The 24916-nt window shown below is 38.5% G+C and overlaps 1 protein-coding gene across 1 annotated transcript in view; it reads left to right on the top strand.

Annotated features, from left to right (window-relative positions):
• The window catches only part of LOC102592947 (E3 ubiquitin protein ligase RIN2), a 45354-nt gene extending 22136 nt beyond the window's left edge, over positions 1-23218 (top strand). The window contains exons 3-13 of the mRNA XM_015313673.1: positions 4421-4498; positions 6089-6175; positions 6256-6377; positions 12673-12769; positions 12888-12993; positions 14093-14250; positions 14374-14511; positions 14618-14685; positions 14779-15009; positions 21684-22047; positions 22846-23218. Of these exons, the coding sequence (XP_015169159.1) occupies positions 4421-4498; positions 6089-6175; positions 6256-6377; positions 12673-12769; positions 12888-12993; positions 14093-14250; positions 14374-14511; positions 14618-14685; positions 14779-15009; positions 21684-22047; positions 22846-22902 (1506 nt within the window). The 3' untranslated portion in view covers positions 22903-23218. The remainder of the gene's footprint in view (positions 1-4420; positions 4499-6088; positions 6176-6255; positions 6378-12672; positions 12770-12887; positions 12994-14092; positions 14251-14373; positions 14512-14617; positions 14686-14778; positions 15010-21683; positions 22048-22845) is intronic.
• Positions 23219-24916: the final 1698 nt, after the last annotated feature.

Genomic DNA, 24916 nt, shown 5'->3' with positions numbered 1-24916 from the left:
ATGCATGGAAATTAAATCAGTAGCTATTAATTATGTTTTTCTGTTTTCTCTGTAATAGGTTCTGTAACAGTGTTTTCCTGTAGCAGTTGTTTTCTCTGTAGTAGTAGTTATTAGCAGTTATTAGCAGTAAGGAGGTTATTTTTCCACTTTCTCATTTCAGTAGTAGTGGGAAGTTATTTCCTTGTTATTAGGTGGGTGGTTAATCACCAATGTTGTATTTAAGTTATTTGAATTCAATGGAAAAGGCAAGCAGAAAGTTAGTCAAGTTTTTGAGTACTTCAAACTCAAGAGATCGCAGGTTCTCTCTTAACGAACCAGCACCATAGGTAGAAAAAAGAAAACTTCAGAATTTATCTTGCAGCGTCCCATAACTAGATCCATAACCGGGGACCATAACAACTTGGTATCAGAGCCGAGGTTTATGGGAGACCAAATTCAACATCAACTAGCACAATTAGTGAATTTGTTCCAAGAAGAACGTGCAGCCAATTTAGCCAGACATGAAGCAACAAATGCTCGCTTGGATGCACTAACACAGGATTTAGTAAATTCTAAGGTCGATTCTGATTCAACTGAACATATCAGTCAGAATCGCGGTTGGAAGGGTAAAAACAGAGTGGCAGGGGGGTCAGGATCAGAAACAGGTGGAAGTTTCATCATTCCTCGACATACAAAACTGGATTTCCCACGATTTAATGGCCAAGAGGACCCTTTGGGATGGTTGAACAGGTGTGAACACTTTTTTCGACACCAACAAACACTGGAAGAAGAAAAGGTTGGACTTGCTTCTTTTCATTTGGAGGGCAATGCACAACTTTGGTTTCTTCAATTAGAGACAGATCTGCCTCAACTGTCTTGGGATGACTTCAAACGTCATTGTAACCTTCGTTTTGGGCCACCAATCAGAAGTCAGAAATTGGGAGAATTGGCTAAGCTACGCCAGATCGGGTCTGTGGCAGATTACCAAGAAACATTTGAGCAGTTAATTTCGCGGGCTGGTACACTTACGCAGTCACAAAAAATTGAACTTTATATCAGCGGTCTTACTGATTATATAGCAATTGAGGTTGAGTTGCATAATCCTCCAGATTTGGCTACGGCGATGAGTTTATCCCGACTTTATGAACGCAAGGAACAACCCATTTGTTCGCAATTGTTAGATGCTTGCAAATCAAGTGTCTTTATTGGAGGGAACCTAGTGTCATGGAGGAGTAGGAAGCAAAGTGTTGTATCTCGATCCAGTGCAGAATCTGAGTATAGAGCTATGTCACAGTCTACATGTGAGATTATGTGGATATATCATCTTCTAACTGAAATTGGGTTGGAATATCATACACCAGCAAAACTTTGGTGTGATAATCAAGTTGCCTTGCATATTGCCTCAAATCAGGTGTATCATGAAAGAACTAAACTGTTAGTACCCTTTTAGTCTACCAACAATTTTATGCATGGAAATTAAATCAGTAGCTATTAATTATGTTTTTCTGTTTTCTCTGTAATAGGTTCTGTAACAGTGTTTTCCTGTAGCAGTTGTTTTCTCTGTAGTAGTAGTTATTAGCAGTTATTAGCAGTAAGGAGGTTATTTTTCCACTTTCTCATTTCAGTAGTAGTGGGAAGTTATTTCCTTGTTATTAGGTGGGTGGTTAATCACCAATGTTGTATTTAAGTTATTTGAATTCAATGGAAAAGGCAAGCAGAAAGTTAGTCAAGTTTTTGAGTACTTCAAACTCAAGAGATCGCAGGTTCTCTCTTAACGAACCAGCACCATAGGTAGAAAAAAGAAAACTTCAGAATTTATCTTGCAGCGTCCCATAACTAGATCCATAACCGGGGACCATAACAGAGACCTACCTACGACTCGTGCATTGGACGACGGACCGTTCTGGTGAACCGTTAAACATTTTTGGAAAACTGGACTGGCCAACCACGGGCCTACCTACAGTCCGTTGGTCAGACCACGGACCGTCGGTACTGGCACCAGGTTCTGAAGAAAGCTGAAATTTTCACCCTTTTTGAATTCGAGGTGTTACACCTCCAACCTTGGTTTTTGAGGATTCCAGTTCGATCTATACCCAAAAACCCACATCTTATATACAAAATTACTTTTTTTTAGCCATCATGAATTCTGGCCGGGCTTTCATGAGGTATCTAATAACTCTGCTTCTGTGTGTTGCTGGCGCACCTCTCCTAACTGTTGCCCATTTATCCTAGAATAATCTTTTAGGATTCACGGGGCATACCAATAAAAAGAAAAGCATAATTGGATTGGAATCGATGACTTAAGCCTCTTTCTTAAGGGCCTTTAAAGACCGGCCATTGTCTAACGAGGGACTTCGCTTAACTGTCCTTCAAGAAAGCAAGTTCGCACAGTAAATTCTCATCCCATAGGCACATCTTGACTATGAAAAATGGAGAGATAGGTCACGCGTACTAAAGGATGCAAAAATGGTTGAGTTAGAGAAACATGTGATCAATCTGGCCTGGGTGACTATTTAAGTTATTTGTTATGTTACCAGATGCTGGGGAACAACTGGTGAAGTTTGACTCTATAATGGGAGCTTTTATTTTCTTCCTCTTGCTTTGCGCATGTTTCTTCTGTCCTTTATGAGCCTTTATGTTGGAGCTCCTGTGCTTTCCTAGCTCCTTTGTGAAGGGGCCAAGCTCATGTCATAGTGTGAGTTAGCTGAACTTTGCCACTAATTGGCTTAACTGTGCTATTGGCTCCAGAGGATCGAACCTAGTATGAGTTTGTTTACTTTTGTTTATTCTTCTCTCCTCTTCAGACTAGGCTATATTCTCTTCTTGGGCCCACTATAGCATATTTGGGTTATTCGTGCAAAAAGCCCACAAGTTTTGGCTCCCATTTTTCTGTCTGTTTTCTTTTTGGCCATTTTACTGTAAATTCAGTTCTTTAATTTGAGAAGAACTCCATGCCTCTCCAATTTGAAACTAAATTTGGCAGTTCACGTATCCACATGTCTCATACAGACTCTTTCAACCATTGCTCCTCTCAGCATGTTCACCTCATCTTCCTCCTTCCTTTGTAACTTTGATAGAATATCATAGTGAAGTGAGTTGACTATGAGTGGAAGGATGATTATTTTATCCACCACGAACAAAATCTAGCTAACATCTTCTTAGATCCAGTAATCGTTGCCTCATCAATCTCGACCATACCCCTAGCTTATTGTCAACATCTCTACATTGTGGGTGGAACACCTAAGATATAAAGTGAACCTACTAGTCTTGCCTATATCTTCTCTTCTTCAAATCCTTTCCTACTGCACCCCTTACTTTTTCAGTTTACCATAAGTCTGCTCTTTCATTCTACTATCTAACCTTTCTCTACTCAGTTCGTCGTTTGTGGCAATTTGATTGAAAGGAGCTTCCTTCTAGCTTCTCTATCCTTCTCTGAGGGCATGTTCCCTTGATCCATCTATAGCAGACTCAAACCAACAGTCCTCTGTGAACCTCTCGATGTTCCTGCTAACAATGTCTAGACCATTGGGCTCTATTGTCTGCTTCATAGGCCCAATGTCCCTTGTTATTCTCATAATATAGAGGCTTTATCTCCATGTTAGAGTGTTTTCAACTCATGCGCATGTTCTAGCTTTCAGCATTGGGACATCACTAGAGACGTCTCCACAAATAACATTAGTTTAACCCTCTGAAAATCAGGATCCACATACCGGGTCACAGTGTATGTAAGAATAGATAACTGATTTAGGCTTGCACCAAAACATTTACTGTTTTCTCTGTATTTCTTTTCAATATTGGGTGGATAAGCTGTGGTTCTAGGATTCTATTATTTATTCTTTGAGATGTAATTTGGACTCCTTTTATTGTAATCCAGATAGGAAGTATGTGGTTATAGTTTTGGGAAAGAATACATGTACCTCTTAGTCTGATCTTAAATTGATCTAGTTGATTTTCTACAGGGATTATGAGAATATTTGAATGATCATTGTATAATGTATTTGCGTTTGGTCAAAATATATTAAAATACCGGTGAGAAGATGTGAAAAGGGTGTAAAGATATCACATCAAGTTGAAAATAGTATAATGTTATCATATATTAAGAATATGTTGACTTTGTGTTTGTAGAAAAATAATTTTCGGGGACGGATGAATGAGAAATTAGGTAAAAAGGATGGGAGGTGGAATATTTTCTTGATAACCTCCGAAAGGACGTCCTTTCAGCCTTATTGAATGTCTAACAAACTCTTTAATTTCTTCTTTTGGTTTCTTGGACATTTCTTCATGTAATGGCTAGAATGTCTCTGTGAATGTTTAAAATAGGACTTCTTAATGCTTCTAATGCAAGTTCATGGGAAATTAGGTACTCTTTGTGCACCTGAATCCTTTTCAAATATTATAGAGTACCTTTTACAACACAAGTTCTTTTCACAACTTTCTGCAGACTATATTCTTTGGAGATTTGCACTCGTCAGAAATCCGAAAGCTGGCTGAGCGCCTTATCAATTATGTTATTTCCAAGGTAAACATCTCAGTTACATGAATTAGGTGGTATCTAGAACCTTGATTATCTTTTTTCTTCTTTTCTTTCCTCTAATGTTATAATTCAAACTCTATACTTTGTGACCGATGTTAAGGAAAATTATGCAACATATAGTGTTGGCACTAGGCATTGTTTCCATTTGATTTTACTTGTTAAGATCTTTTGGCCACTTTAAATTGTTATATTGCTTGACATTGAATGGATGACTAAGTAAGCTGATGTGTGATGGTTACATTTTCCCCTTCTTGGAGCAATGCTGAGCCAAGTGAGTATGAGTACTCGGTGGAAAGAAACTAAAAAATTGGAAAGTGAGAGGAGTGAGGGGCCCCTCATTTAGAACTAGTTCATTGACAGTTTCTGGACAACTTGGTGAAAGACGTGAGCTGAAGCCTTGTTCAGAGTATTATCACCTCTCAATTCTTGCTTTGCAAAACCTCCATAGTTGATCCACAGGGTTCTTCTTGTCGATGAATTGGACAAAATATAGTGTATACATTTTTGTAGGTCCATGATCTGTAAGACTGAGTAAGGAAGGGAGAACCTGCATGAAGATAGGGAAATTATTTTGTTGGGCTTGGACTTGCTATATATGATGAATTTTAATACCATGGGGTCTTCTAAGTTTAGTAGTTGAAGATCTCAATTTTTTCTGATGATTTAATATTCTCTCATATGTTTTTCATTTTATGTTGGAAACTTTTCCTTTGTTAGAATAATCATTCTACAAAGTCCACATCTGGTTCCGATATGAGATGCCTACATGAATGTTCAGAAATGTTTCAGGGTAACCACATATCACTGCTGTCTGATTGCGAAATTTGAAATGCCAACAACATGATATCGAACGAATAAATTTCCCAAGTTCAAGAATTTGATGTCTTGCGCATCCCTTAATCCTTAACCTTTGGTGGATTGAGAAGTTCACTTGAAGTTGAAATAAATAGTGTATCTTTCTCTCCAGGCAAAATGCAAGAATGGGAATAAATGGGTCTGAATCCAAACAGGTGGTAGCATTTACGTTATTTACATACCTTAAATGCCCGCATCTTCTGATCGTATTATTTCTTGATTTCTTCAACCCCGTCTGTCATGTTTTCTGCATTCATTATCCCATCACTACCATACAGTCCCAAAACATCCTTTTCCTTAATCCCTATCTTTCTTGCTATCTACAGACCTAACATAGTTTCAATAAGAATAGTTACTGGAGCATAGAGACATATGGATATGGATGTGTCAATGCTAGATCTGGTTTTTGGTTGAAATTTGAATTGTTTCAAACTATTGGTTTGATCAGATTGGATATGTCTTGTCATCGTGATCTTCACTGAGAAGCGATTGCAGTAGTTCTGAATCACTTCCACAATGATCTAAAGCATTTCAAACTCTGCTTGAGACTCATAGCTCCATGTGTATCATTTGCTAAATTTGAAGTCTACATTCATGTTGCCCTCTATGCATGTAAATTTACACTAGTATGGTCAATGAAGTCATTCTCACATTCATGTTTCTCTTTAGTGGTTATATTGGAAGTGTTTTAGTATACTGTCCACTGATAACTACTTACAGGGAACTTTTCTTCCGTTGGTTGTTCCACCTACGCTGTATCAAGCAGGCCTGTGGTCAATGTGGCTAGCTGTTCTTTGCTTTTTAAAGGTATCCACTGTTGTGTATTCTAAGCTATTGATATTGGGATTTTGAGTGTCTAACCTTGGATAAAATCTACATATATACAGATGTTTCAAGCTTTAGCTAGGGATCGACTTGAACGATTGAATGCCTCTCCTTCAGCTACTCCCTGGTCATATTTCCGGGTGTATTCTGCCTTATTGCTGGTTCTCTCAGCCAACTTACTCTGGTACTTCCTAGACCTAAGTCTGTTTGTTGTGCATTACATTATGCAGAGGTCATTCTTATTTGAAGATTGTATTTAGTTTTAAGGATGTAGAAGGTATTGTACGTGTGTTGTCTTTTGTATTTTCGAACTATTGCTGTTTTCGCAGCAATTGTGTCTCCATAGATACAAGTCTGAAGCTTTAATCCCTAATACCCTTCTATGCTTTGGGCAAATTTCACATGGGAGGTCTTTAGAATTAACACGGCCTATGCATGTCATATTGCTCACTATAACAGCAGCATAAAATCGAGTTCACCAACACCCAAAACTGATGGGACGGATATAAGAAGATGTGTGTGGAATTTCATGATAGCGAGGACCTCATTGTCTGAAAGATAGAACAGAAATACTTATCAGAACAGGGGGAAAGATAGGAAGAGTGTTTCTTCTATAAAATTACCTAGAATTATGGAAGTTCAGATATTACGTCCTAGACCAAAAATCAATGGACACATCAGTCCAGATATAAGAAAAACGACCTAACTTTGACCTTATTTGGATGGAAGTAGCAATTACAAAAACAGTGAGAAAGGAACTGAATCCAAAGAGACTTAATTTGCTCCTTAATAAAGAAAATTTACCATTCACTTCATTCATGCAAGTACTCTGCAATGTATATTTTGCTAAACAAAGGGAGTAACCACAAAAGGGAAAATCAGTGATCTGTTTAGGAGTTTTTGGTCATTAAAGTCTTCCTTTCACATCTTCTGATTATACCTTTCGTGGCCTTTCGGCTAAGATCAAGTGTAGTATTTGTTCACATCTTCTGATTTTCCACCCATTTAAGTCTAAACAATAACCATTTATCATATAAATTCACTTACCTAGTTAAATAAACACATGCCTGGCCTCTTCTTCTTAGATTTTAAGAATTCAATTATTCTCCTGCTGTTTTCATCATAGTTTGTCTTTTTTCCATCACTTTCTGGCCATTTTAGCCATTGAGTAGTGTCCAGCAGCAACAAACCGAAAAAAGTATATATACAAATAATATTTAAGAAAATATTAAATAAACTGATTATTGGTATTAGTCGAGGTGCGCACAAGCTAGCTCGAACACCACGGTTTATCAAAAAAAAAAGAAGAAACTTTGCTTCATCGCTTTAAGCAATGAATGGCTCACTTTTCACAACATTGGTTTAACTTAAGCTACCTGGTTGGGATAATAGTGAATATGTCCCTGGGTGTTCTATTCCAGACTTTTGTGATATTAATGTTCATTGAGGGAGTCAAAAATAATATTCTCCGAATGGAGCGAGTTGGATTACAAGGTTTATCTCGTTACTGTGGCCGACTGCTGTCAGCTTTGGTGTAGCTGTAGTATCCACCCCAGATTCATTCAAGCAAAACATGGTTCTTTTATTCGAGAATACGGAGGAATATTCTTAGTTCTTACTTGATTCAGTCGTGCAGCTCCTTCTACAACCTCTTGTAATGTTCTCAAATAACCAAACTCAATCAACTCAATAAAACAGTGCCAGCCAAAATGGAATTAACAATTCCCATCAACAGATTTAATGAGTATTCAGCTAAAACAATCCAACAATGATTCAAATTAGAATGAAAACTGATGGAACAGTAACTAAAATAGGAATCATCTCCAGATTTGCTAAGTCCTTCAATACTCTCATGCCAAGAGAATCACATTGGCATACCTGAAAAAGATTAAACTCAATTTCAGGACCTCAATTAGGAAACATCCATTGTGATTCAATTACAAGAAGACCTGAAATGAGAAAAAGGAAGAAGATAGATGGGAAGAGGAAGAAGGATTTAGGAGAGAAAAGGGCAGAGAGCACGAGAGAGATGATCATACCAGTTTCATCCTTCCAACATCGAAAGGATTTGCTTATATATGTTGCCATGACAACTGTCCCTCCTCTTTAATGTGAATCGTCAATTTCCAGTAACAACAACAACAACAACATACCAGTGTAGTCCCACACAGTGAGGTCTGGCGAGGGTAGAGTGTATGTAGACCTTACCTCTACTTCAGAGGTGAGGAAGAAAGGCTGTTTCCGATTGACCCCCGGCTCAAGGCAAAAACAATCTAGAAAAGAAATAATGAAAGTACAATGGACAATAGATAGCAACAAAACAACAGATAGGAACATAATAGTACTATAACAAAATAATACTACAAACAAACTACACGAAATAATAGATAGTCACAGAAATCGAAGAGCAAGAAAGTACAAGAGTAGTTGTACGACTACTGGTAAGGGCAACAAGGCAAAGCACTCCAACCTACTAGTATGGACACAGTCCTACCTACTAACCTTTTACCCTAATTCATGGCCTTCACACCTTCCTCTCTAAGGTCTAGTCTAATCACCTCTTCCCAGTGCTTCTTTGGTCTACCTCTTCTGAATCCATCCATAACCAACCTCTCACACCTCCACACTTGGGCATCCGTTCATCTCCTCATCACATGCCCAAACCAAACTATCTCAACCTTCGCTTCCCGTTTAAATAAGCTCGCATTACTTTTTCTCAAAAAAAAAGAAGAAGCTCGCATTACCGTTAATCCTGTACCTAATGACTCACCCACATGCCTTGTTTAGCTAGCAAATGCTTAGTCATTTCATTCTACCCTCCTTCAAAACATTCTTGCCCTCAAGGTTGTTGTTGAAGGCTTGGAGCTGAGCTATGGATTCAGGGAACTGGGCTTAATGAAGGACCAATCCTCCCTTGTGGCCTCTTCAGGTGCATGGTTCTCCCACTGTATTAAAACCTTAACTAGTGCATTATTCTCCTTGACCATGCGCCTTTGTAATACGGCGATGAGCTTAACTAACATCTGGCCATCATCTCCCAGCAAGGGTAGCTGCTGCTGTGGGGTGACATTTGGTCCAATCCTCTTCTTGATCAGTGAGACATGGAACAGAAGATGCATTATAGATATACTAGGTAGCAGTGTTATCAAAGGCGAAACGCAAAAAAGCTCTAAGGTCCGTTGGGGGCTTTAAGCGCAAAGCGCAAATAAAGAGTGGGCTTTTATGAAAAAAGGTGCAAAGGGAGAAAAAAATACAAATATATATGTTTTAGTCCAAGACTAATAATTATAAACATGAATGACAAATATGTGACCAAAGAAATTTAATTTTTTTTTTATGATAAAGTGAAATATCAATTGTTTAGTGTCACCTCTTCAGAAGAGGCTCATTGGCAAGGAAAAGGTTGCCTTAGAACCTTGAGGATGACACTGAAGCGCACATAAAGCGAGGCGAAGCGCTCAACACATTTTGAGCCCCGCTTCAGGGCTTAAGCACACTTAAAGTGTGCCTTTGACTACACTGCTAGGTAGTTTGAGCTTGTAAGTAACAGTTCCTATTTTTGTTCCACCAGATAAGGACCGTAGTAATCAGTGAGAGAGGCTTTTGTGTGTTGGAGCTCTTTGAAAGTAGGGAAGTCCATAAAAGAGATCTGGTCATTGGTTCCTGCCCGTATATTGTGGTGCTTATGGACAAAGGGGAACAAACGGTATTTTGATGGCATCCCAACTTCCATTTCTACTGTTAAGACTATCTACTTGGTTAGCCTTTTTACTTTGGTCAACCTTTCCTCTGTAATGACTATTGATTCTTTCCTAGAATTTATCAGTTCCATAGATCTAGATCTCTGTTAGATAACTTTTTTTTTTTTTTTGGTCTTCACGGGGGCTGATATTTTCTTTCTTTTGTAATCCTTGCATCTACTTGATGCGTTTGTTTATGAGATCCTAGTTCCTACTTATTCCATCAAAAGAAGTAGTTGTTTTGAGCATACAGCTTAACTGCGGAAATTGTGATAATAGGTCATTTGTATAAACATGAACCTATCATGGCAAATATAAGATATCTGAGAAGCTTATCATAAAAGATAAATAGAGGACAACTTGGAGAACACCTAGTCACTCTGAACGAGCTATGCGAAGTATTCTATACAGACAAAGGAATATTAAATCACTGTCAGCATTGCGTTAAAAAGAAAGAAAAATCAAAAGAAGATGACGACATGGAATTCAAAATTATTTTGTAAAAATAAGACGCATTTAAAAGAAGATTTTAAATCAAGAATTCATCCTTGACGTAAAGAAAACGTCGAGAGACTCACTATTATTAAAAGAAGAAACCACATTTCAGAATCTAATTTTTAGTATGAAAGCTGAGAAGATGAAATATACATCAAGTGAAGAATTGCCTTACAAGTGTAAAACTGGTATCTTCTCAGGAGAAAAAGATTAGTTGTGCTAGTTGTGCTAGAATTCTCCATTTGAGAAAGTGAGTAATCTAGTTTCTATGTTAGGATAGAAAAATGAAGGAGAACACAACTTGAGCTACTTGTATAAGTATTTTGTGTATGGCTTCTCTAATATGTTTTAAATATTTTATATTGTTCTACGACGTGGTGGATAGAAAAACCAGTTTCTTGTTACCCTTTGGGGTGGCCCAGTGGTTTGGGCTTGGGTCTTCCATGTTGGAGGTCTCGAGTTCGAAACCCCTTGCCAGCGAAACAAGGGGTTTGCCTTCTGGGTCGCGCTCGTTGCACCGGCTTGCCTAGTGCGGGTTACCTCTCCTATGTGGTTTGCGAGCTATTGCATAGGAGGCGGGGTTTTACCCTGTGCGCCCCCAAAGGGTAGCGGCTGCCGATTTCCCTTGTCATCAAAAAAAAACCAGTTTCTTGTTAACCCCTTTTGGGGTGGCCCCAGTGGTTTGGGCTTGGGTCTTCCATGTTGGAGGTCTCGAGTTCGAAAACCCCTTTGCCAGCGAAAACAAGGGGTTTGCCTTCTGGGTCGCGCTCGTTGCACCGGCTTGCCTAGTGCGGGGTTACCTCTCCTATGTGGTTTGCGAGCTATTGCATAGGAGGCGGGGTTTTACCCTGTGCGCACCCAAAGGGTAGCGGCTGCCGATTTCCCTTGTCATCAAAAAAAAAAAAACCAGTTTCTTGTTTGTCTTACTATTATTCATTCTTGATTCAACTTTATTACATTAAAATCCAATTCAATTTCCGATTAGTATCTGATATTTTCCTAGAGACCAACCATTATGCTTTGATCCTTTGAATCCAAAAGAGTGAGAACAGTATGAAAAAGTTGAGGATTGGCGAGGCACAAGTTGCGAGATTCGATAAAGTGGCGTAGATATTACAGAAAATGAAGTGGCAGGAAAAGGTAAATAAGTTAGCTCAAGAATCTCTGATATTTTGACAAATTAAAATTGTTTCTTGGATTCATACTTCTCAAGGAACTATAACCTTGAAAAATATTGATATTGATCCAATTAGAAGTGAGACACAGAATGTGTTAGCTATAATTACGATCTTAGAACTAGATAATTTGGAAAAATTATTTGAATATATACAATAGAGTGATGAAAAACTAGAAGAACTTAGTCGAGAAGTGATTATAGAAAGAACAATCAACAACAAAGAATGAGAATTAGCAATTCAATCTAAGCGACTAATATTTTTTAATTTTAGAATATTCTTCTTATATTTATCATTAAGGCTGTTAGAACTACCACAATTGTTTAACTCGCGAAGATGAAATCGGCAAAGAAATCATTTGTATCGGACCAAGAATTACAGACAGCGTGTAAAGTAATGGGTACCTACAACATGGAGAGTTACGCGTCATAGTGGTGTACCAATTGCCACCCTAAGCCCATCAATGGTTGGATTTTCTACACTCTAGCCCCTGAGAGAATCCATTTCCCTCTCTGCTTCCCTTTCAAAACCTTCATTCCTTGGTTTGAGGCTTGGAATTGGTGGTGTCTTGCATCTTTGGGCATTTCCTTGGAGCCCTTTCTGCTCTTTTAGAGTTTGGAGTGTATATTCAAAAAAATTAGGTTTGTTTGAGTGAATGATCGAACTATAAGAGACCTTGGACCATAAGGCCCCTTTTTTGATAGCTGAGAAATTCTCGAGAACCTTTGATACACAGTTCAAAACTTGGTGTGTAATGTGCCTGCTACTCTACCGTTCTCTTAAATACCATGCTTTTATCTGTGGGCTGGGCTCAAACCCGTGACATGTGCCCAACCCACACATCGTTGTACTCTTACCACTAGACCAAAGCCCTGGAGGCATGGTCCATAAGGGTCCCATTTTAGAATCATAAGAGGTATTTATTTAAACAAAGTTGATGTGTTGTTCGACTCTGTGTACGGGAACCAGATTATCAGTTTCTTTTGGTGGATGACATCTCAAGTGCTTTACGCACATTATCTGGTCTTTTGAAGACTTCTCTAACTACGATTTTTTTGGGTCCTTGCAGGATGAGGGCGTGCCTGATTGTATATAAAACAATAAGTTCATCCCTGTTTTTGTTGTTGTTCTTTGAGCCTCTTAGCATAGCATTTGAGACGCTACAGGTACAGTACATTAGGAGGGTATATCTTCTATTTTTCTTTGACGCATGCTTTTGAATGTTTTTGACCTTTCCAAAAACATGTTGACGATTGCATTTTGTTTGCCAATCCTTCTCTACAGGCTATTCTTGTTCATGGATTTCAGCTGCTTGACATATATATCCATGACTCAGCAAATGATATTTCAAATAGTAGAATATCCAAGCTCTTTGACATATCTGCTGCAGGTAAGTTTTATGCTGGTAAATTTTGCTTTAGGTGGTCTGGTTGATTGAGTAATGAGGTTATGGTGATTTATTGGAGATGCACTGTGGCTTACTGAAGTGGATTTTGTGATCAATGTTCTGCATTCAAGATTTTTGTTTGATTTATCGACCCTTCTTTGAAATGTTCTCACGAGCGGTGTGATCTTTTCCTTAATGAGGTTGATGCTCTTCGTTTTTGTTTGCCGTTCTCTTTTCCATTAGTAGTGAGATATTCTGCTTATATAACTGTTAAGATGTTCCACATCGGTAGAGGGATGGGAATTTGATCTCCTTATATGGACTTGGACAAACCTCCCCTCATGAGCTAGTTTTTGGGGTTGAGTTAGGCCCAGGTGCCATATCTTTACATGGTATCAGAGCCAGGCCCATACCAATTTGTTGTTCACCGATAATGGGCCCCCATTTAGAAGTGCTCACGCTCCAGTTGAGGTCTGGGTGTGCGGGGAGTGTTAAGATGTCCCTCATCAGCAGAGGGATGAGAATTTGGTCTCCTTATATGGACTTGGACAAACCTCCCCTCATGAGCTAGTTTTTGGGGTTGAGTTTGTGGGGGAGTGTTAAGATGTCCCACATCGGTAGAGGGATGGAAATTTGGTCTCCTTTTATGGACTTGGACAAACCTCCCCTCATGAGCTAGCTTTTGGGGTTGAGTTAGGCCCAAGTGTCATATCTTTACAATAACTTTACAAAGTTACATTATTTAAGAAGTCATCTTTCTTTTTGAAGTTTTTAATCAAATACTCCCTAATCATTGCTAATGAAGGATATATGTGCGTGTAAAAAAGACATTAAGGATATATATGTGCATCCTTTATTAATCTTGAGCTTGTCTGAATGTATATCCAGTTGAAAGGATGTGGAAAGAGTTTCCTTTCTGCTTCTGTTCTATGGGTGGTTTCATGCGAAGTCTGTGGTTGAAAACACATCTTAATCGTCTTCCCTGTACCTTGTTCTTGCAGTATTGAAATATATAGGATATTTACTCAAATAAGAAATAATGATTCTCTTTTTGTCTTTAACCATCTCTGATCCTCATCTTATTCCTAAAAACCTCTTACAGGCTCATTTGGGGAATGGAAAGGCGTTCTTATTCGGAATATGGGTTTTCTCCTGGACATGATGACTCTGTTGATGGCCCTCGCTCATTATGTGCACATTTGGTGGCTTCATGGCATGGCATTTCACCTTGTGGATGCAATTCTTTTCCTAAATATCCGTGTAAATATTTATCTGTATGAATTAATGTAATCTCATAGTTTTTCAAATACCTCAGTTTCCCTCTTCTATCTAATGTTTAGTATATCCATGCGCTGTTACTAAACTTTAGTTCATTTTGAGCAGGCTTTATTAAGTGCCATTGTAAAACGGGTCAAAGGGTTTATTAAACTGAGAATAGCATTGGGAACTCTTCATGGTGCACTTCCTGATGCAACTTTGGAAGAGCTACAAACTTATGATGATGAATGTGCCATTTGCAGGGTATCTCTCTGCCCCTTTGAGATTCCTTGTTCTTATTCCATTTTCCTTTTTATTCGATTCTTTTTTTCTCTGAATATGTAAGCCTTTGATATGCTGGAAATGACAGGAACCGATGGCAAAGGCGAAAAAACTATCTTGTAATCATCTTTTCCATCTTGCATGCTTGAGATCTTGGTATGGCTTAGTTGTTGCTTGAAATGTTTACTGGGTAGTGCAAATTGCAATCTTAGGAAAAATTCATATAAAAATATTGCAAAATAATTACAGGTTGGATCAAGGCTTAACTGAAAATTATTCATGTCCCACTTGCCGGAAGCCGTTGTTTATAGGAAGAAGCGAGAATGAGGTAAATCCTCAAACCGTAGATGTTCGGGGTGATGAGCTGCTTGCTCGTGAGATGAGTATGGGACTTGATCAGTTGAATCTTCCTGGTCATGCACTTCAAAATGAAGCTTCCCGTAATCAAATGCGCAATCCTCTTGAAAGTAGTGATTGGAGGTCTGTTTTCTTGTATCATAGTCGGTGATTGCTTCTTACCCATTTGCCACTATTGATTTCAGCTAAACCAGCATCTGCTGTGGAATATTATATTGTGCCTGTTGCTGTTCTATCTAATATTTTGTAGAAGTTCTGAAGTGTAAAGAGGATAACTGATAGAAAATATTTGGTAAGAGTGTCAAGAAAAGTCGTTCGAGAAGAAATGAATTCATATAAGATACATAAGTGAGATAATGGATATTCAAGAAGGAGCCTTCACAAGTGCGAGAAGCGGTGGTGATGATTGATATAAAGGATTTTCCCTGAACTGCCTGATTGCTTCAAGGATTTGCTTTGAGCCTTTACTTGTTTACTTTAGTTAGGGATGAGCTAGCCAATAAATGCAAGATGAGGTCCCATAGGACAAACCTTTTTAGCAATTTATATTGTCAACTGACGAAATTAGTGAGAGCTGAACAAAAGTTTGTGTTGTGGAGAAGCACCTCAGTAAGTGTTTTAGGATAAGTAGAAATAAACTAAAATACATACACTGCAAGTTTTTTCTTTGAGAATTGTAACAATATATATATAAGGAAACACTTGGGGGAGTGTTAACCATTTTTACTGCAGAAGAATAGATCAAAGTGATCTATTATACCTACAGACTACCTAACATATATACCAGAGAATCTGTACTCTCTACATTGCTTTCTTTACACAAAATAAATCAAAAGGATACAATTCATCTTAACATTTTGCAATGAATTGTATTTATCTTCAAAAATCTTGAGTTCCTCTCTTTCTGTATTGACCACCATATGCAAGCAGGGACCAACCTTGACCACTCTTTCTGTCTCACTGTGTCCCCCTTATTGTTCCAAGTTCTTAGCAGATCAGCAGAATTAGCATGCATAGTCTAACTAATCCCCACCAAGTTAAGGAACAGAATCCACAATTGAGTAGTGAAAGGACAGTGTATAAACAGATGGCTGTTGGACTCTAAAGCTTTCCCACATAAAACACACCTAGAACATAACTGGAAGCCAAGCTTTCTTGAGTAAGGCAAACTTCTCTAGCAAGCAACCAGCCATGAAAAGCTCACAACCTTGGTAGGAACTTTAGCCTTCCAAATGCACTTCCATGGGCAATTCACAATGGGGTGGATTGTCTGTGAAAGGTTAAGATAAGCAGATTTAACAGTATAAATCCCATTCTTGTTTCTATTCCAGTAAAGAGAATCTTCTTCCTCCTTGAGACCTATGAAAGCAAGTAGCAAAAAGATCATTGATTCTTCCCAGATCCCAATCATTCAACCCTCTCCTGAAGATGATATTCCAGCCATTCAGTCCCCAAGCACTATCTAGTTTGATGTCAGGAAGTGATGCTATAGACAAAAACTCAGGAAATATATCTTTTAGTGGCCCATGACCTACCCATTTATCATGTCAAAATGAAGTCCTCCCATTGCCCACCCTTGTGTATCATCTGAAAAGAATCCCATAGTTGTCTGATAGCTTTCCAGATCCCTGTCACATGAGGGGTGTTGACTGGACTTGTACACCACTGATCTGTCTGGCTATATTTTTCACCAATGATTATTCTCCACAAGGGATTAAGTTCAGAACTATACCTGCACAACCACTTCATGATTAGGCTTTGATTATGTGCTTTTAAGTTCCTAAAACCTATGCCCCCTTCCTTCTTGCTAAGTAACGAGAGATTCCCAATTAACCAAGTGTGTGTTCCTCTTATCTATGTACGCTGTCATATGAAGTTTCTCCTTAAGTATCAGTTGTATCCCTTACCTTGACTGTTATTGGAAACAATGACATGACATATGTTGGAAGAGAATCCAGTACTGAGTTCACCAGAACCATCCTGCCTCCCAAGGACAAATATTGACTCTTTCATGTTGCTAGCCTTCTTTCACACCTCTCCAAAACCCCACTCCAATTATCTTGTTCTTTATATTTTGATCCCAGAGGTAATCCGAGATATGTAGTTGGCAATTATTCCACCTGACACCTACAATAACAGCTAAAACCTGAATATTATGAACCCCATTGACAGGGTACAGACAACTCTTTCTCCAATTCACATGTAGCCCAGATATTGCTTCAAAAACTACTAAGATAAGTCTCAGATATTTTAATTGTTCAGCTTCAGAATCACAAAAAATTAAAGAGTCATCAGTATACAATAAATCTGTAATGGTCAGAGTGTTGGTTTTCTCTATTAGACACAGAGAAGCCCTTCAACCAGGCATTCCTCTTAGCATAGTGAATCATCTGCCCCAACCCTTCCATAGCTATCAGGAACAGAAGGGGGACAAGGGGTACCCTTGTCAATTCTGGAAAACACTCCTGGTTTGCCCCCTTTGCCCAAGTGAAACTGCCCCCCTGATAAAGGTGGGTCAACCAATTCCCACTCTCCTATAATATTCAAAAGTCCTCTTTATCGTACATGATCAAAATTCCTCCCCTCCCACTGGCCTCCAGCTCCACATGTTACTACAAAGATGTTAACAATTAAGTCACAATTCACTTCTAACTTGGTCTCTTGAAAGCAGTATATGTCTGCTTTCCATTCCTGCATCAGAGACTGTCACCCCATTTTGTCCAAGTTGTTTAGCCCCCTAACATTCCATGATATAGTATGTATTCTCATTGAGAATTATTTTATTTCTCCTCCTGCTCCTTGATCCCTCACTTTAAATTTGATGCCGAACTCCAATTTTTTCACCTCCTTCGAACCTTTGGATTTTGGAGTAGCTGATGCCGATATACTCGTCTCGGTTAACTTTTCTCGTCTATTCCTGTCTAGCTTCATGAGTTGAGTAAAAACCGCTCACAACCTTTAAAAATAACTCCGAATTGCTTGCTCAGCTTCATTATGTTTCGATGCACCCATAAATTGGCATCTGATTATGCTATTTGTATCTGCATCTCCAGCGGCACAGCTTCCTCAATTGGCCATTATTGATTGCCAATTGAGGACACCTCTAAACCATTAGCCCCCCTGCCTGTGTAATCAGAGCTGATAACATGTTCCCCTTCTTCTTGGAATTCCCCCTCCTCCGCCTCCGTGTTCTTCTTATCTGAAGAATTGAAGCTTGGGAATCGGCAGATTGTCATTTGGAGTTGTTGAATGCTCCTGCTCTGTTAGAGTCATCAACATCTGGAATTTTATCGCCATTTTCTCATCATCTAATGTGTCATAAGTGGAAGACGAGATAGAGCCAGCTTCAATAACGACTAATAGAGGGCCTGGACCAATTATCCTCTTCTTTTTAATTGTTATTGGGCTCGGATCCAGGCCCCTCATGGCCTTTTCCTTGTGAATCTAGCGCTTTAGTACTTGAGGAGTCCCCCACGTGCCCCACCAGCAAATTTTGAACATTTGAGCAATCCATTTGCCTCTCCGCCCCCACGTGCCTATCTTCTCCAAACCTTAATTTCTTTGACACATGAGACTCATGTGATAGAACAGGTAGGGTTTCGCCGTTGTTATTCATCTTCTCACTTAGCATCAGAGCCCCTTCACTCCAGATCGGCAGGGTAAAATTAACCCATTTCTCTCCAATTCTACTGAGCGTGGAATTATTTCCGGGGGACCTTTCACTTTAATTCTTGCCCATTTCATATGATTCTTTATAGTGGTCTCCTCTTCTGTTTCAATCCACCCGCTGCACTTCTTGCCAATTTCTACCATAGTCTCCTTTGTCCTAGGGTGTAAAGGAAGACCAATGATTCTGACCCATAACCAATCTGTAATTTTTTCTTCTCTCGTGAAAGTGGCTTCCGGTGACCATCACTTCAGCTTGATGGTTTCCTGCTCCACATCCAGCTTCCTAGCATGACTTGTTCATCCATCTTGGTATTCAGAAATTCGAACAGGAACTGTGTATCATTAAGGTCCTAGATCAGAACTCTGAAAGCTGATTTCCGTTGTCTGATACCCATCTTCTCAGTTCAGATCTGGTAGGAACATCCCTTATCCCTGAGAAGCCCATGTCTCATAAAAGTTGATACACTCCTTGTGCTGTTCTAACATGAGGTTCCTTTCTTTCACCAGCCATTTGTTTTTGGCAGCTGCTTCAACGTATGGAATACCCTGCCTTGGAGGCTGCTGTTCCACCATATTCAAGGGTCCCTTGTCTACAAATTTCGGCAATCTTTATAGCTATATCTCCCCACCCTTTGTTAGGAGCCACTTCAGGCACAATAATGACTGATCTCCTCTCCCCTCTTACTGTCACAATGCTAATAATCTGCCAAATAACTCTTGTACTTTTGGGAACTAAAGTAGTTGTGAAGATGGTCTTCAAGTCTCCAGGCTATTGTATCTGTTTCCTGTAGCTTCTGTTGCCAGATGTAATAAATGGCATATCCAAGGGAACACCTTCCTGCTCATTGCCATTCTGCGAAGAAGATTCCTCTGCACCAGGAAATATATGGATCTCCCCTCGTTATGTAGCCCCCAACCTAATTTTTAGTCAATCATAATTCATAAAAGAGCAAGGGAAAACACAACTTCTCTGGTGCAAAATCTCCCTGGAATCTGATAAGATACACTGCAAGTTTAACCACTGTATAAAGAATGAGGTTATATTAAGATTTGGTGGGAGTGGTGTGTAACTGCAGACAATTCACGTAACTAGTAACCTCAGCGTTCCTGGAAATCGATATGATAGATGAAATGTAATAAATATTATTAAAATGACATGACATGTAGGTAATTTCTATAGAATGATTGTGAGACTAGCAAGGGTTATATGCAAGTGAATATGGAGCCTCTTAGACTACCATATCCATTAGATGAGTTTTAAAAATGCATATTTTACTGTGGATGTGCAATCATACAAGATTAGACACGATCAAAAGTAATTACATTCAGCAGATGGAAAAGCCAGTACCTATCTTTGGGTGGCAGGCTGACTCTTATAAAATCAGTCATGGACAGCCAACCTACCTATATGATGAGTCTATTCCCTCTACCAGGTAACATAGAGAAGAAAATCAACAAGGCTAGAAGAGCTTTCCTATGGCAGGGCAACAAGGAGAAGAAGGGGTACAATCTAGTAAAATGGGATAAGGTGATCCTTAACAAAAAATAGGGTGGGCTGGGCATAAAGAAGCTAGGTGCACAGAATGAAAGTCTACTGAAGAAATGGTTATGGAGATTCTGTTGTGAAGATGTGGCACTATGGAGGAGATTCATTTCACAAAAATATGGGCTCCAGAATAGTTGGACCACTGAGGAGGTGACTGGTACTTTTGGATGCTCCGTGTGGAAAACAATTAGAAGACTGTGGCCCTCTTTCATTAACAACCTGAAGTACAGAATTAGGGATGGGGAGAAGACAAGTTTCTGGAATGAATTGTGGATTGGGGAAGAGGTTCTGAGGAATACCTTTCCAGATCTATACATCTTGAGCTTGCAACAGATGGATAAGGTGGCACAAGTATGGAGCCCTCAAGGGTGGAACTTGATTTTTAGGAGGGCCATGAATGATTGGGAAATAAATAGAGTAGCTGATTTGCTGCAGACTCTAAATGCTTTCCCAGGAGTAAGTGTAGGTTCTGATTTGCCAATTTGGAAACTACATAGCAAGGGGTCTTTTACCGTGAAATCATGTTATTGGAGTTTGAACTTCAGCCAGACAATGACAGCAAAATGGCCTTGGAAACTGATTTGGAAGGTTAAAATACCACACAAAATCTCATGTTTCAGCTGGCTGGTGGTCAGGAGAGCCTGTTTAACACACGAAGTACTACAGAGAAGAGGTATTCAGATTTGCTCTAGGTGTTTTATGTGTGAGCAAGAGGCAGAGATAAATAGTCACTTGTTCATTCATTGCAAAACAGCTGTAAATCTGTGGAACATGTTCTTCTGTTTACTTGGGATAAGTTGGGTAATGCCCAGGACCTCCTTTGATATGTTGAAAAGCTGGGAAGGAGTTGGAAGAAGGGGATCACAAGAAGATTGGTGGAGAAGTATCCCAGCATGTGTTTGGTGGACTTTATGGAAAGAGAGAAATGAAAGATGTTTTGAAGGAAAAGCAAGCTGTTTCCAGAAGATCAAGATGAAGAGTATAAGTCTTTTGTATTTTTGGTGTAAACATGATATAGTGGGGGAAATAGATAGTTTAGTTGATTTCAAAGGACAATTGTAAAGCCTCTTATCTAGTCTTTTAATCTCGATGAAGCCCTTTGGGGTTGTAAATCCCACCCCATCAGCTTTTGCTTGATGGGCTTTTTGGTGTGAATACACAGTTACTATTATCAAAAAAAAATTTGGGAGCCCCTAATTTAGAGTGTTAGAATGAAACAAGTTAAGATAGTAGAATTTAAAGAATGTCTACCTGACCCAACTACTTTGTGATTGAGACATAGTTATTTTAAAGAATATATGCTTGCCCCTTGTTTGTGCAAAGAGTGGAACATCTTTTGTTTTATAACAAGGTTTCTCAGTGCTTGCTATATATTGTTTGTATGATTGCACTTCTGAAACTTTACGCAGGAGGTCCTTGATAAATTCAATCTGTATCACGGACTTTACTCTCCTATAAATGGGCCATTTTCCCTCTCATCCTTTTGATATTCTGTTGCTTCTGTTGTCATCTTTTGCAGTAATTCCTCATCATCTAGAAACATAGAGAGGTCACTAATTTTGCTCTTCCATTTGGTCTACAGGGGTTCAGGAGTTGATTCAGGTTGGTTGGGTTTAGATGGTGCTGGTCCATCTACAGGCATCAGGTCAGCGAGTTTGGGTCGGGTTCAGACAGTGATGAGGCATCTTGCAGCTGTTGGAGAAACGTATGCACAAACTGCTCTGGAAGATGCTGCCTGGAATCTTTGGTCTATGCGTGCCTCCCAGGCTGGTACTTCCAGTTCAGCAATTCCTCCTGCAGGTTCTGTGAGGCACGTTGGAGGTGCTGGAGGGGTGCACTTGAGGACAACCTCACGTGCCACAAACAACAACATTCCAAACATACACACTATGGTTGAAACTGTTAGAGAAGTGCTGCCACACATACCTGATGAAATAATTTTTGAGGTATGGTTACTTAGACTTTTAGAGGCACAATGTTCTTTATTGTTTCTCTACAGCCATTTTACTTTTGCTGTTAACTCCAAAAATCAGTAAATGGACTTGCACTTGGAGGGTGTGTGTGCATCTACAAGTAGAATTAGAATTAATTGTAAAAAGTGAGGGAGATGAAAAAGCGAAACGAATGGTTGGTGTTCTCATAGATAAATGGTAGGGGACGGGCAGGGGCAATGAGCAAATTCATAGTTTTCTGATCTTCGTCCTAATTATTCCCCTTGATATGGTATAGTCATTTAACGTCTTCCCTTTATATCAAGTAAAAGAGGGTGGTAAAAGTTACGTTCTAGTGCTAAGTAGCAATAAGTCCATTTTTGAAGGATTGTTATTTGGGCGGCTGGTGGCAAATTTACACCCAAAATAGATATTACTGTACATTAACTGACCATCTTGGTTGAGATTCCTTGAATCAAAATTTTGCCTTGCTATTTTCATTCCCCATCTCCCACACCTATCCCCCACTCCTCAACCTAAAAGGAAAAAAAGAAGCTAAAATATCTCGTAATATTAAATATTTAACTCTTCCATCCGGAAGGTTATAAATAAAAGGGGTCTAAGTTTGCCTTTGCAATGTACTGTCATTTGAAAAATAGTACTAGTAAACAATTGTAGCTAATGATTTAATGAACTAATTAGTTTTAAATTTGCTCAATCCATGAACCACTCATTAGCTATCTTTGATTTTACATTCCTGTTTCGATGCTTCTTTCAAAATTGCAATTAAAAGTGATAAATTTGAATTTGCAGGATTTACAGAGAACGCACTCGGTAACTGTTACTGTGAATAATCTTCTGCACATGTGATTATACATACCTTTCTTTGCGATACTGTTGTGGTATGTCTTTCACTGAGGCAGATCAAAATTGAAGCTCTGGTTGTGTACAGGAGTGAGGTTTCCAAATATGTTGTGGTGCCAAGCCTGTTACTGCATATTATATCTGATATATATATAAGTTTCACTTTTTTGTACATATAAATAACTTAGGGAACCTGCTGTTAGAGACAAATGCGATAATAATTCCTCTTTCTTTTTTTCTTCCCATAAATAAAAGAGCATATTCTTTTGGCACACATAGATATTGCCAATTTACTTTGTTGGACAGTTCTACCAGCACATAACTGGCATTGAATAATATGTGGTGAAGCCTGTTGAATATGCTATGCTAAATTCAAAATTTTGATTAACAGAATTTTAGTGGAAAAAAGACTCCCAAGGAACCGAGTGGGATGCTGATTGAAGTGATTTCGGTTATGTTGTTTCATATCAAGATTTGTAAGTTTTGACTAGTAGTCTCATGTTTAATGGAGTATTCGTTATCATGGGTGGAGATACCTTAGGTGAAGGGCAGGTGCACATCCTTCGTCGAAAAATTATGTGATGACATAGGTTAAATTTAGTTATTATGAGTATCTTTTTAATTTTGCACACTATTAATGTAACTGAGAAGAAAATTTACACATTCTTCTCTAAATTTGTGGGGCTGCCATTGAATTTGTTATCCTTATACAAGCGTCACTTTGTTTGGAACCATGCAGTGCTTTCCCTTGGGCCTATGTAGAGCGATTCCAACGAGTCTTTGTTTAGAATTCCAGGCCAGGGCATCTAAAGATAGCACTTTAATGAGTAAGTGGTTCGTAGCTTTTATAAAAAAAAAAAATTGTTGTTTAGTGTGATGATTCGTTACGTTATCATGCCACTTAGGGCCATGCTTCATAGTGGCGGACTTGCATTGAAAGAAGAATAGTCCTTAGTCGAATATTTTAGAGATGTATGAAGAATTCCATGGAGAATTTTAGAATTTTATGGATTTGCATGGAAGGTTCTTAAAATCTTCTAGTTATGTAGAGAAGAAAATGATTAATTTGTAAATATGTAGGGATTTGTTTAATAATTATTATTTGCATATTAGTTTCTAAGCAAGTAGTTTAAATAGAGAGACATCTATTTGTAAAATCATTAAGCAAATTTTCAAAGTCTTGAGCAATACAAAAGCTTTCATAAGCAAATCTTTGTCGTTCTTTAATTCAAACATTTATTGTTTAAAAAAACTTACTTGAGCTTGTAGATTCGTGAAAAATTTGTGAGCGAGTTGTCAAGTGTGGCACGAAAGACTTAGTAGAAATTTAAGTCCGTGAAAGTTTTATAAATCTTGGGAAAGCAAAAATGTCTAGACTCCAATTAACAACCAGGAACTTGTCCACTAGAGCCTTTAACCAAACATCGCATTCCCAAAAGATTGCTTTTATTTCCTTTCCTCCCAGCATATTGGTTTCTTCTTCTTTTCTTTTTTTTAAAAAAAATATTTTTATTCCCGTTTTGTTTAAAATATCCTAGAAAATTTGGTTAGTAACCTTTGTAAGAAACTCATTTGTTTTTACCCCTTCTGAAGAAAAGGAAAATATTTCCAACCAATAAAGAATCCTAGAAAATATGTTTGAGTGGTAAGACATTTAAATCGATACATGACCGGGTTGGTTCGGATTTTTCAAATATCAAACCAAACCAAACTAATAAAATTTGGATTTTTTTGGGTTTTTCAACCTCGGGTTGGTTCGGGTTTTTCAAATACCAAACCAAACCATTGTGTCGAATTTTTTAATTTATATATCAAACCAAACTAATAAACCTCGGATTTTTTCAGATTTTTAAATTTTTTCGGTAAAGTTTGCATACAAACATATAATTAACTTGTGCTCCAAATATTTCTTTAGTCCAACCAAAATACAATTATCTAAGGTGTTTCTTAAGAAAATAACACAAAATATGAGATGAGTGATGACACTAAAATATTCAATAAAAAATAATAATGAAATCAT

This window comes from Solanum tuberosum, unplaced genomic scaffold, assembly GCF_000226075.1.
Source record: "Solanum tuberosum cultivar DM 1-3 516 R44 unplaced genomic scaffold, SolTub_3.0 scf00255, whole genome shotgun sequence".
In the NCBI taxonomy this organism is placed as follows: domain Eukaryota; kingdom Viridiplantae; phylum Streptophyta; class Magnoliopsida; order Solanales; family Solanaceae; genus Solanum; species Solanum tuberosum.
Note: the sequence above shows the minus strand (reverse complement) of the source record. Positions and strands in the feature narration are given on the sequence as shown.